At 42.9% G+C, this 13,961-nt stretch overlaps 1 protein-coding gene across 6 annotated transcripts in view; it reads left to right on the top strand.

Moving 5' to 3' along the window:
- The first annotated feature begins 278 nt into the window (after window positions 1-278).
- Window positions 279-13,961, top strand: part of rps6ka3a (ribosomal protein S6 kinase a, polypeptide 3a) — a 110,608-nt gene continuing 96,925 nt past the window's right edge. The window contains exons 1-2 of one of the 6 annotated variants that reach the window (XM_080204076.1): window positions 279-668; window positions 2,288-2,428. In XM_080204076.1, coding sequence (XP_080060202.1) covers window positions 609-668; window positions 2,288-2,428 — 201 coding nt within the window. In that variant the 5' untranslated portion in view covers window positions 279-608. Of the gene's footprint in view, window positions 669-2,100; window positions 2,148-2,287; window positions 2,429-13,961 lie in introns of those variants that run through there. The other 5 variants (XM_080204075.1, XM_080204079.1, XM_080204077.1 and 2 more) reach the window with 5 other exon arrangements.

Here is a 13,961-nt window from a genome sequence, read left to right as displayed (position 1 = left end):
AATTAAGGGTTATGGGGAGAAAGCGTGAAAGTGGAACTGATCCACTTCAGATCAGCCATGATCTTATTGAATGGCGGAGCAGATTCGAAGGACTAGATGGCCTATTCCTGCTCCTATTTCTTACGTGAACCAGGGGTTCTGAATGGGAACGAAGGGGGGGGGGGGGGGTGCAAAGATACATTCCTGCCACTTGGCGGCCAATTCACCTGGCGATGGCCCCGCCCGTTTCCGCGCTGGCCCCGCCCCCAGGATGACGCCGGGAGCCTCGCTCTGGCGCACAGGTAGTATCTGGGAGCCTTCGCCATATTGAGAGCGGAAGTGTTAGTGAACAGGAAGGACGTTGCTTACGAGGGCTACGGCTGGAGAGAGAGCGCGAGCGAAGGGCACCCGGGCCAACAAAGACACGGGGTTAGCCAGGCCCGGCTCACCTCCCCCCACTCACGGTCCGTCGAGTCGGCGTTCACCCTCTCGCCAGTTCCGGTGGGCGAGTCGGGCTGAGCTCGAGCCGCCCGGCCGCCCGGCGCGGTCCCGCTGCCCGCACCCGCTGCTCGCTCCCGCTGCCGGCGGCGGCGAAGCTGACGGGCGCGCGGTCGGGTCCGGCTGTGAAGATGCCGCTGGCTCAGCTGGTGGACCCCTGGCAGAAAATGGCTGTGGAGAACGAGAGAGAGGTAAGCGCAGTGAGTCAGTCCCTCAGGCCGGATTAGTCCTAGTCCTCCCTCTGACCCCTGCTCCCCTCCCCCACTCCCCTCCCCCAGCCAGCCTTCACCTTTTTAAAAAAAAATAAATTCCCAAACCATCCCCTTAATCCTTTTCTTTCCTGATTTAAAAGTGAGGCGATCTTGTTTGTTATGTGTGTGAAGAGTTTGGATCAATCAGTTTGTGAGGTAAAGGGTTTTGTCTTCCTGTCGGCTGAGAGCTATCCCAGGGCTGGGGACATGTCCGCTCAAGTATCGTCCTGTTCAAACCAAATGTCTGGTTATCAATCTCAGAGTCCTGTCAAACTCCATGTTCAGCGTTTTCATTCCAGTGCTTTAATACTGCGGTCTGTTCTCAGCTCTTGTTTTCTCTTTTCTTTCGCCCACAGTTTGAACAAAAAAATAAAGTGAAAACTTTGTCAACCTATGGATTCTGATGATCGTGCCTTCCTTTTGCCCTGCACAGGAAAAAAAAAACGAGTTGCTGTTGAAATGTTTGGACAGGGTTTAAACTGTAAACTTGATGTCTGACCTTCTACTTTTGTCCAGAAGTTTGTCGCAGAAAGTATCTCACGCAATCACGTTAACAACTTCCTTTGAATTGTTTTCTTTCTCTGAAAGTTCTGCAGTATGACTGCAAAATAGAATCTTTGCAATTTTCCGCTGGTTGCCAGATCCTAAAATTTCAGAACCTGTTTGATCAAAAACTGGACCATTACGTTATTTTTGCTAATTGTTAAGTTTACTTTTTTTTAAACAATTGGATCTATGTGGCTGACATCTCTCATTAGCCAAAGAGACGCACAAATGACCATCCACGTTAGAGTTTACTTTGGAATGTGTTGTGCAACTTGCTGTCTTGCCTCATGACATGGTGTGTCTAAGGTTTATAATACTGCACGTAAAAGTCTTTGTTTCGTTAAGGTGTTGGACTTCAAAACTGAGACCATGTTGTCTTCTGAATTCCAAATTGAAAGAGTGTGCTGTTTATTTATCATTTAAGCATATAAAATGGAACAGTTGCCACAGTGATCACTTTCAAGGTATCTGTTTTCTTTGGGTTAAATAATCAACGGTGGGATAATGGCTGCAAACGAATTAGGGGTAGTGATTTGGTAATCTTGATTATAAACTGGAGGTATAAACATGAATTGCCTTAAACTCATGGCTACTATCCTGTATTCTGTATGTTTTACTTAGCAAAAACGTGAGTGGTATAACACTGTATTTGGCTAGTTTAAAAGTTGTGGGAAGGGTTGACATGAAAGTAAATATAATTTCACGTGAGGCTAAATTAAGTATTATGACTTTCCTAAAACTGGAAGGCCGTTGCATTGTTTAGTGGATTGGCATAATTGTTTCTCTTGTATGTAGTTCTGATTTTTGTCCCTTTTGTTATATACAGTACCTAAGATATGCATAAATGTCTTTCAACTGCCATAAAATCTGTAGGTATGAAAATGTGCTAACTCCCTTTTTAATACTCTAAAAATCTTGCAAGATCTACCTTACTGTAAACACTTTGCCTGAAATTGTATACTAGATTTTTCAAGAGATGAAGCTTTTCTTCTATGTATTTTCTTGCCTCGCAGTCACCATCGTTTCCCCTATGTAAACCTCTCCACAGCCAGAAACCAACTGAGGGCCCAAGCAGGGGCACTACACTACGTGACTTCACCATTCGATGTCAGGCTAGTATTGCCACACAACATAGCAGTCCTCTACAGTATGAGGTATACTTTGGTGCATTTCTCTATAAAATTTGCATTGATTTTTTAAAAAAAAATGCGAATAAGAGTGATGTATTAATACACAATTCAAAGAGTAAACTGAGTGCTGGAAATGACTTGCAATTGAAAGTAGAAGATGCATTTGTGTTTGTGATGGATGGAAAGCAGATATTTATTGAAGACAAAATTACAAAATTGTGTCCAAATACATCTGTAATGTGCAATTTATATGGTCCAGTGCCACTATTCATCCTGTGGATGCTGTTGTAGGCTTTAGAGTACTTGAATAGAATACTGACTTAAGAAATAGTTTGAATTTTTACTTTAGCGTTAGTTTTGCAATAGAATATGTTTTGACGAATTTAACCAGTTATTCAAGCTGGGACTTATTTACAAACTAAGTTACCTTTAACAACTTGACTAAGTTTGTCACATTTTCTGTTCGGATGGAAGCTATTTTCTGGAACTACTCTTTGCAGAACAGGCTAATAATTTAATAAACCATTTGGAATGTGAGCTTATAATTAACCAAGGCACAAATGTTTGCTTAATATTTTAAATTAAAGACCTGAAAATCTCCCTGTGCTGTTCACAGGGGCCTCAGGACTATGAAATTTGTATTGTCTGTATGGATAGAATTTTGGGGACTGTGGGTCATAAGAGGAAATATAAATTGCTTGATGGCATAGGTTAAACCCTTTTACTTATTGTCATCACCTTGGGATAGTGGGAATTGTCCCCTGTAAGGTATACAATGTTGACCTGTTTGACATTGGTAGGTAGCTTGGATTATGAGTAGTTCAGAGATGCAACAACTTGTCAAGCCTCCTTTGGCAGCATCTTCCAAGCCCATGACCTCTGCCAGCTTGAAGGATAAGGGCAGTAAATGCATGGGAACACCAGTGCTTCACATTTGCCTCCAAGTTGGGTCAAAGTCTTGGACCTTTTTGACAACATTGTTCCTAGACACATGGACTGCAGCAGGCAACACTTCACTATCTTCTCCAGGGTAATTAGGGATGAACAATAATTCCTGGCTGAGAGAGTGCTGTCCACATCCCATGAATGAATAATCTTTAAAAAGTCTCAACATCTTGGCTTGGAACAGGGCTAAAAACCTTCCTAACTATGGCTAGAACTACACCAGATAAAGTTAGGACTCTATTCCCTGGAGTTTAGAAGAATGAGGGGAGATTTGATTGAGGTGTATAAGATTTTGATGGGTATAGATAGTGAATGCAAGCAGGCTTTTTCCACTGAGGCTAGAGGAGAAAAAAGAGGGTTAAGGGTGAAAGGAGAAAAGTTTAAAGGGAATATTAGGAGGAGATTCTTCATGCAGAGAGTGGTGGGAGTGTGGAATGAGCTGCTGGATAAAGTGGTAAATGCAGGGTCACTTTAACATTTAAGAAAAACGTGGGACAGGTTCATGCTTGAGAGAGGTGTGGAGGGATATGGTCCAAGTGCAGGTCAGTGGGACTAGGCAAGAAATGGTTCAGCACAGATAAGGGCCAAAAGGCATGTTTGAGTTGTAATTTTCTATGGTTCTATAGATGTTTTTCAGTGGTTCAAGAGTATACAAAATAGGGACAGAAGTAAACATTTGGCCCCTCAACTGCTCCACCATCAATAAGATTGTGGTTGATCTGTTTGTGTTTTGAGTTCTACATTCTTATCTGCCCTTAATAACTGTAGATACTTGTTAAGCAAGGGAATCAATCTATCTCTGCCTTAGAAATATTCAGTGACCCCTGATACCACTGCATTCTGAAAGAGTTCCAAAGTTGCACAGCCCTATCCTGAGGGGAAGAATTTCTCCTGATCGCTATTCTGCAAGGATGATCCCTAATTTTCAAATTGTGTCCCCTAGTTTTGTACTTGCCCATAAGAGAAAATATCCTCTCCACATTTGATCCCTTGTCCCCACCATTTATTTTAAAACCCTTTCAACGTTTCTTCACTATGCAGTTACAAGGCTACTGGTTCCAGCACGGTTCAGGTGTCGACTGTCACGACAATGCAGTCTCCACTTTCGCAGTGCCCCGCAAACTAGAACCCACTTCTCCCTGCAGCTTTTGAGTCATATATTTCTTTATCTAATTTCATATACCATATGTTAATTTGCACATGGCTCAGGTAATAATCCAGATATTATGACCTTTTGAGCTTCAGCTTTTCTATTTAATACCTAGCCCCTCATTCTCTCTATGCAGTACCTTTTTCGTACTTCTGCCTATTACATTGGTAACTATGTGACAACCTTTTCCTCCCCTTTTTAATGCTCCGGCACTCAGCAGATGTCTTGGACTGTAGCACCACAGCTATCTGACCTTTCCCTCTTTGCTGCAGAGAATATTGTGCGCAGGCAAATTGTGCGGAGGGTGTGGAGAGTCTGCAGAAGGATCTAGATAGGCTGGGCGAATGGGCCAGGAAATGGCAAATGGAATTTAATGTTGGCAAGTGTGAGGTGGTCCACTTTGGTAGAAAGAATGGTAGGAAGGACTATTACTTACGTGGCGAAAAACTGCAGCGGGCGACGGTGCAGAGGGACCTCGGGGTCTTTGTGCATGAGTCGCAAAAACCCAGCTTGCAGGTGCAGCAGGTGGTCAGGAAGGCGAATGGGATGCTGGCCTTCATAGCGAGGGGGATTGAATATAAAAGTAGGGAGGTCTTGCTGCAGCTGTATAGGGCATTGGTGAGGCCGCAGCTGGAGTACTGTGTGCAGTTTTGGGCGCCGCACCTGCGCAAGGATATTTTGGCCCTGGAGGGAGTGCAGAGGAGGTTTACTAGGCTGATACCGGAGTTGAGGGGATTGAGCTATGAGGAGAGGCTGAATAAACTAGGCTTGTACTCGTTAGAGTTTAGAAGAATGAGGGGAGATCTCATTGAGACGTATAAGATGATGAATGGGATGGATAGGATAGAGGTGGAGAGACTCTTCCCGCTCAAAAAAGACAGTAGGACTAGGGGGCACAGCCTCAAGATAAAGGGGAGGCGGTTTAGAACGGAGTTGAGGAGGAACTTCTTCACTCAAAGGGTGGTGAATCTCTGGAATTCTCTGCCCGTTGAAGTGGTGGAGGCTGCCTCGCTAAATATTTTTAAGAAGCGGGTTGATGGGTTCTTGATAAGAGAGGGGATTAAGGGTTATGGGGAGAGGGCGGGAAAGTGGAACTGAGCCACAACAGATCAGCCATGATCTTATTGAATGGCGGGGCAGGCTCGAAGGGCTAGATGGCCTGCTCCTGCTCCTATTTCTTATGTTCTTATGTAATAGTATCTATTCCGTCCCCCTCCCCTAAATGACTTTGTGGATGGACACTGTAGCCATTCAAGAAGGCAGCTCATCACCACCTTCGAGGGCAATTGGGATGGGCAATGATGCCCACATCTGTAAATGAATAAAAAAAACTACTGTCCCCTATTACCATGACATTCATTTTTGCTCATCCCACTTGAATGGCGTTCTGTACCATGATCAGGTTGCTCATCCATCTTGCAGCCCCTGCTCTCATCCAGTCAAGCTGAGAGAACCTCAACCCTATTGGACAATTGCACAGGCTCCCATGGCTGTACTTCTGCCCTCTGATCCCTTTATCTGTCTCACCATAGTCACACCCTCTTGTCCCTGATTACTGACTAAATCCGAATGCCCTATACTAAGAGGTGTGACCACCTTCTGGTACAAAGCATCCAGGTAACTTTCCCTGTTCCTGATGTGTCACAGAGCTTGCAGCTTAGCCTCCAGGTCAATGTCTCAAAGCTGATGTTTGTCAAACCCTTAATGCTGACATGATCTGGATCACAATGTTATCCAGGAGATTCTATGTGCTGTAGCCTTGACACAAAAGAACATAGGACTTAGGGGCAGGATTAGCTCTTCAAGTCTGCTCACCATCCAATAAGATAATGGATGATCTGGTTGTGTCTCAAATTCACATCGCCATCTATCCCCCTTAACTCTTAACTCCCTCATCTATCAAAAATCTGCCTAACTTTGGATTGAATAAATTCAATGACTTAGTCTCCACTACTTTCTAGGGAAGAGAATCCTACATCCTAACAATCTTTTGAGAGAAAAAATTCTCCTCCTCTCCTTAAATGGTAGACTTCTATTAAACTGTGTCCCCTGATTCTAGTCTTGTCCTCAAATGGCAGCACGGTGGCTGAGTGGTTAGCAGTACTGCCTCACAGCACCAGGGACCCAGGTTCAATTCTGGCCTTGGGTAATTGTCTGTGTGGAGTTTGTGCACATTCTCCCTGTGTCTGTGTGGGTTTCCTTCCACAGTCCAAAGATGTGTGGGTTAGGTTGATTGGCCATACTAAATTGACTCTAGTGTCAGGGGGATTAGCAGGATAAATATATGGGGTTACGGCCTGGGATTGTTGCTGCTGCAAGCTTAATGGGCCAAATGGACTCCTTAACTGTAGGGATTCTGTGATTTTTAAGTGAAAACATCATCCCTGCACTTACCCAATCAAATCTCCTTAGGATCTTAAAAATTTGAATAAGATCACATTCTTCTAAATTCCAATGGTTATAGGTCAAACTTGTTCAATCTTTCTTCATAAGATAACCCCTCACTTTCCCAGGAATGAGTCAAGCAAGTCTGTTCTGAACTGTTTCTGTAGCAATTATATTTTTTTCAAATAAAAAATATGCTCTCAACAAGGCCCTGCACAGCTGCAGTAAAACCTTCTTACTTTTTTATATTGCATTCCATTTGCCTTCCTAATTATTTACTGTACCTTCACAGAAGAAGATGTCTCATCACCTTTGCTTGGGCAATTCAGGATGGGCAACCTCCGCTGGGTCTTGCCAACGATGCTCACATCCAAAGCACCCATTCTTAACTGGAATGTTTTTGAAAAAAATAAAAGTCCCTAGTGATGCGATTCCAGTGTCGCATTCTGCACAAATCCCATTCATCTTGTCCCTTGCAATTATCCTTTCTCCTTTTCCTGTTTTTGGACTTTTGTGTTACTTGTCCTCTCCCACTTCCTTGCCTCACCCTTCAGTAATTGTAGGCATGACAATAACAGCAATTTGCATGTGTGAAGTAGGTGATTTTGGATTTATGGCTCATGAAGCTCCCCAACGCTCGCAGTTTCCTTACATCCTGATTAGGTTTGTTCTACGTTAATTGAAAGGTTGATTGATTAATCAACAACTCCATTATCATTTCATGTGACTACCAGGAAGATGAATGGCAAATTAGATAAATGAAGTCAAGCAATTCCCATGCGTTTTCTTGGTCCTGACCTGGGGAAGGAGCCCTTTACAGTGTGAATTTTTAATATTTATTTTCTCTGCTTGGTTTGTTACTTAGCTTTTTTTCTCAAATCCTAGAACATCAGCCTAAATGTGAGTGTCCTGTACTGGTGCTCCGAATGAGCAGTTTATTTAATGTGGTTCTCCTGTTCTCGCCCTGTACCCCTGCACGTTCTTCCTTTGCAGATAATTCTGACTCCCTTTTTGAATGTTTTGATTGAACCCATTTCCACCACACTTTCAGGCAATGCATGCCAGACTAACAACTTGCTCTGTGAAAATGTTTTTTTCTCACAACATAGCTTTTGCTGCTTTTGTAAATTGCTTTAAATCTTTCGTTTCTGAGCCTTCCATTAATGGGGACAGTTTCTCCTTAGCTACTGTCTAGACCTCTCGTGATCTTGAATGCCTCTATCAAATCTCCTCTCAGGCTTCTCCTCCAAAGAAAACATTCCTAAACTCTCCAGTCTATCTTCATAACTCAAGTCTTCATACCTAGAACCATTCTTGTCAATCTTTTCTGCATTCCCTCCAATGTTTTCACATCTGTGCTAAAATGCGCACCCAGAACTGGAAACAATACTTTAATCTTTGAAGAAAAAAAGATTAGAGTGAGTCGGTGCTTGATTGTTTTATTTTCAGTGATCAGAGTCGTTCACCTTTAGTGAATATAGGGGGGAAAAAGCCTGATGGAGTTCTTTAATCAATTTGGTGTCTTGCCCTCTAGAGGCTTGTTGGATGTGTCCCAATGCAAAACTATGATGGATCCATCTGGCAGGTGATTCATTTGTCTTGAACTTTGAAACAGCTCATCCCATCTTGCTGGTTATTCATTTGTAACTTTAAATGAGTGCCTTTTGGTTTTTCCTGCTTAGTCCTAAGTGACCTACTCAGTTGTCATCTTGCATTTTGAAACAGTTGTTAAATTCTGCTGATTTTAAAATCAAATTTATTTTGAAGTTGGAAGCAATCTTCTGTTGACTAAGGACCAATTGTCCATAAATATTTCCACTGTATAGACACAATGTCTATACTGTGCAGCAGTATAATTAATCAGAACATTGTGATTGTTTAAAAACAAAAGCATAAAAAGGTGGGGGAGGGAGAGATAGTCAGAAGGGTTATTTGTAATTGCTCAGAAGGAGTGGAGAAAATGCAAATGTTGGCACTCGTCATTATGGCACAGGATCACTAGACCAGCACTCAAGCAATCTGCTCGGTTCCATTCCCCTGCTTTATCCCTGTGGGTTTATTTACAATTTCCTTTTGGAATCTTTGATCATTTCCACTTTCACCACCTTTTATCAGCAGCAAGTTCCAGGTTGTTATCACTTAAGTGCAAAATATCCTTCTACATTAGGTGACCTGAATTGGATGTCATACTCCAGTTATGGTCTAACCAGAATTTTACAAAAGAATGAAAGATGTGCTGAAACTTTATACTCAGTATCCCTGTTTATGAAGCCGAAGATCCTATATACTCACAATGTATCCTGCCATGTTTAAAGATCTATTCACACAAACCCCAGGTGTCTCTGTTTCTGCACACCCTTTAGAACTGCCAGTTAGCCAATATTGCCTTTCCTTATCTATTTTGCTAAAATGCATAGCACCATGTTTCACTGTATTCTATCTGCTCATTCTACCAGCCTAGCAATGTCCTAAAACGATTGAATTATATAATGTTCAGTTTGCCATATCTCCAAGTTTGGTATCATTAGCAAATTTTATTCTCTATTCCAATATCCCAAGTCATTTATGTCTATTTAAAAGTAGTAGTTCTAATGTTGACCCTTGGGTGATGGGGAGGCCACTGTTTACAGCCCTCTAGCCTATAAAACAGCCATTTATTTTGATTTGCTGTTTCCTGACACTAAGCTGAATTTTTTTTATTCAGTCTGACACCAATCCTTCTATCCATGAACCTCAGTTTTGTTAATCAGCCCTTGAGGTGGTACTTTGTCAAATGTTTTCTTTAATATCCATAAAAGCAACATCTACTGCATTCCCTAAATCAATTATCATTCTTATCTCAAATGTTCAATTAACTTAGTCCAGCACAAACTGTCTTTTACTATTCCGGGCTGGCTCTTTTTTTTAATGAACTCAAACCTCTCCAGATGCCCGATTGTTGGCACTTTGTGTTGTGGTATTTTGTATTGTTTCTTGAAGGTGTCACATTTGCTGCAGTCAAATCCTCTGCCACTTTCTCCCTATCTAGGAAAGATTGTCGGATTATGGTAAGCCTTTCTGTTATCCTTGACCCACTTCCCATATTTTCTTGGAATTCACTTTAAGAATCAACAACTGAGATTCTATCTCATTTTCTCTTTGCTTATCATTTTTCCTCTCCACTTGCACTTTCAATTTATTTTATCTGGTTCTCACTTGAAGAATTTATCTGACAGACATCATATGCCCTTTTTTTAATTTTGATCATTTTCTTCATCTTTTTCATCCAACAATTCTTTTCTTTCTCCTGTCCTTCCCTTTTGTTGGAATGTCCTGAAGCTGCACTTAAAATATCTCTCCTTAAAGATCACCCAATCTTTCAATACGATTTTCACTGTCAGTCTTTGGCTCCATTTTACTCTAACTAGATGCCCCTCTCATATCATGGAAGTTAGCTGTCTTCCAGTTTAGAAGTTCTACTTTAGATTGTTCCTTGCCTGTTTCTACTATTAATCTAAACCTTGTCTATGATAGTCACTCTCACCAGTGTTTCCCCACAGACAGTTGGCCCACCTCATTTCCCAGCACTAGATGCAGCATGGCATCCTTCCTTATTGGGCCATGAATGTATTGTTCAAAGAACATTTCAGAAATGTTTTCCCCTTGTCATTATAAACTGGATAATAAAGTCTGTCAGTATCACTACTTTATAGTTCTTGCACATCTTTGATCTCCCTGCAGATTTGCTTCCCTATCTTTCTTGCTTGAATCTGTCATCAAAGAAGAAATAGCGAGGCACCTAGAAAAGAATGGTTTGATAGAGCAGGCGCAGCACGGATTTGTTAAGAGGAAGTCAGGTTTGACGAATTTATTGGATTTCTATGAGGATGTGACTAGTGCGGTAGACAGAGGGGAACCAATGGATGTGGTGTTTTTAGATTTTCAAAATGCATCTGGTAAGGTGCCTCAAAAGGCTGCTACAGAAGGTTGGGGTGCACGGAGTTGGGGTAAGGTGTTAGCTTGGATAGAGAATTGGTTGTCTAATCGGAAGCAGAGAGTTGGTATCAATGGGTGCTATTCTGATTGGCGGTTGGTGACTAGTGGAGTGCCGCTGGGATCGGTGCTGGGGCCTCAGCTATTTACCATTTGTATAGATGATCTGGAGGAGGGGGCTGAGTGTAGGGTGACGAAATTTGCTGATCACAGGAAGATGAGTGGAAAAGCAAATTGCGTGGAGGGTGTGGAAAGTCTGCAGAGGGATCTGGATAGGCTAAGTAGTGGGCGAGGAGCCGGCAGACGGAGTATAATGTTAGCAAGTGTAAGGTTATCTACCTTGGCAGAAATAATAGTAGGAGGGATTACTATTTAAAGGGCGAAAAGCTGCAGCATGCTACTGTGCAGAGGCACCTTGTGCATGAGTCGCAAAAACCCAGTCTGCAGGTGATCAAGAAGGCAAATGGAATACTGGCCTTTATAGTGAGGGGGGTAGAATATAAAAGTAGGGAGGTCTTGCTGCAACTGTCAGGGCACTGATGAGGCCGCAGCTGGAGTACTGTGTGCAGTTTTGGTCACCGCACTTGCGCAAGGATATTTTGGCCTTGGAGGGAGTGCAGAGGAGGTTCACTCGGCTGATACCAGAGATGAGGGGGTTGGACTATGAAGAGAGACTAAATAGACTGGGTCTGTACTAATCGGAGTTTAGAAGGATGAGGGGGGATCTTATAGAGACATAAGATAATGAAGGGGATGGATAGGGTGGAGGTAGAGAGATTCTTCCCGCTTAGAAAGGATAGCAGGACTAGAGGGCACAGCCTCAAGATTTGGGGGGGGGGGGGGGGTGCAGTTTACATCGGAGTTGAGGAAGAACTTCTTCACTCAAAGGGTGGTGAATCTCTGGAATTCTCTGCCCGTTGAAGTGGTGGAGGCTACCTCGCTGAATATATTTAAGTCACAGGTAGATAGGTTTTTGATAGACAAGTGAATTAAGGGTTATGGGGAGAAAGCAGGAAAGTGGAACTGATCCATTTCAGATCAGCCATGATCTTATTGAATGGCGGGGCAGGCTTGAAGGGCTAGATGGCCTACTCCTGATCCTATTTCTTATGTTCTCCCTATTTAGAGACCAATATAATCCAGTAATATGATTATATCACTTTACTTTTCCATTCTGTACTTGTCCCCTTAATGATATCCTCCCTCTCCAATACTACAATGCATTCATAAATCAGTACTACAATGCCATCTTCCTCTCTTCTTCCCTTTTTTTCTGAACATTTTGATGTTCTCACATGCCACTTGTGTTTGTAGCTCACCAGGCTTATCCACCACACTTCTGTGATTACAAATGAGTTCAATTGTTAAGTTTGTTTTTCGCGAGACTCTTCCATCCTTGATACAAAGGCAAACACCAACCGCTGATTCAAAAGTTCTTTGTTTTTACATATGCAAACTGGCAAACCTTTGCTAGGTAACTTCCATTCAGTACTGGGAGTCAGGTAGCAAAGGCGTGCCAAACAATGGGACAGTCCTCCTTTATGTAGCTTTTATAATCCTTCAGATCATATGCGATCTGATACAATATAGCTAATCACAAGACACCCTTTGTTCTAATCACGTTAACCATATCTAAGGTCATAATATCGTTACGTTGAAAGAAAGAGAACTGTTAAAGGGTAAATTCGTTAAAGACAGATGTCTTAAGCTTGTCATTTTGAAATCAACTCAAACGTTCTTAGTTGCATGCGATGTTAACCCCTTAATATCTCATTCCCTCCATTATCATTTCATGATAACTTTAACCTTTAGAGAGAAGTTTGGGCTGTATTATAGGCCAGGCATCGACAAACACATTGTAACAAGAACAGTAGTAAGCAAACTACCAGAATATTGAGTTCCAAATGCATTATCATAAGAACATAAGAAATAGGAGCAGGAGTAGGCCATCTGGCCCTTCGAGCCTGCCCCACCATTCAATAAGATCATGGCTGATCTGTCGTGGCTCAGTTCCACATTCCCACCCTCTCTCCATAACCCTTAATCCCCTCTCTTATCAAAAACCCATCAACCTGCGTCTTAAAAATATTTAGCAAGGTAGCCTCCACCACTTCAACGGGCAGAGAATTCCAGAGATTCACCACCCTTTGAGTGAAGAAGTTCTTCCTCAACTCCATTCTAAACCGCCCCCCCTTTATCTTGAGGCTGTGCCCCCTAGTCCTACTGTCCTTTCTGAGCGGGAAGAGTCTCTCCACCTCTATCCTATCCATCCCATTCATCATCTTATACGTCTCAATGAGATCTCCCCTCATTCTTCTAAACTCTTAACGAGTACAAGCCTAGTTTATTCAGCCTCTCCTCATAGCTCAACCCCCTCAACTCCGGCATCAGCCTAGTAAACCCCCTCTGCACTCCCTCCAAGGCCAAAATATCCTTGCGTAAGTACGGTGCCCAAAACTGCACACAGTACTCCAGCTGCGGCCTCACCAATGCCCTATACAGCCGCAGCAAGACCTCCCTACTTCTGTATTCAATCCCCCCTCGCTATGAAGGCCAGCATCCCATTCGCCTTCCTGAACACCTGCTGCACCTGCAAGCTGGGTTTTTGCGACTCGTGCACAAGGACCCCGAGGTCCCTCTGCACCGTCGCCTGCTGCAGTTTTTCTCCACGTAAGTAATAACCCTTCCTACCATTATTCCTACCAAAGTGGACCACCTCGCACTTGCCAACATTAAATTCCATTTGCCAGTTCCTGGCCCATTCGCCCAGCCTATCTAGATCCTTCTGCAGACTCGTTCCTCCCCAGTCCCCAAAGAGGTTACCAAAGGGCCACCACCAGGGGGATTATAGTCCTTAAAGTTCTGCTCCTCAGTTCTAATTTTGTCAGCTGCCTTTTTAATATGCTCAGCTAAATCAGTGATATTGTCTGAGGAGTCTGGAATGTATGTACAGCACTCGAGCCTATTAGGGCGCAGGTGCTTCCAGTAGCCGCCAACAAGTAATCTAAAGCCATTTGATTTTGGAGTGCCACTGTCCGTATAGTTATAACTTCAGCTGAAACTTTGGAGATGGATGCTCACATTCTTTAATCCATCCGCAGTATC

This window comes from Carcharhinus amblyrhynchos, chromosome 15 (assembly GCF_965287045.1).
Source record: "Carcharhinus amblyrhynchos chromosome 15, sCarAmb.v2.hapA, whole genome shotgun sequence".
Taxonomy (NCBI): domain Eukaryota; kingdom Metazoa; phylum Chordata; class Chondrichthyes; order Carcharhiniformes; family Carcharhinidae; genus Carcharhinus; species Carcharhinus amblyrhynchos.
The sequence above is the reverse complement of the archived record's forward strand: the minus strand, read 5'-3'. Positions and strand labels throughout refer to the sequence as shown.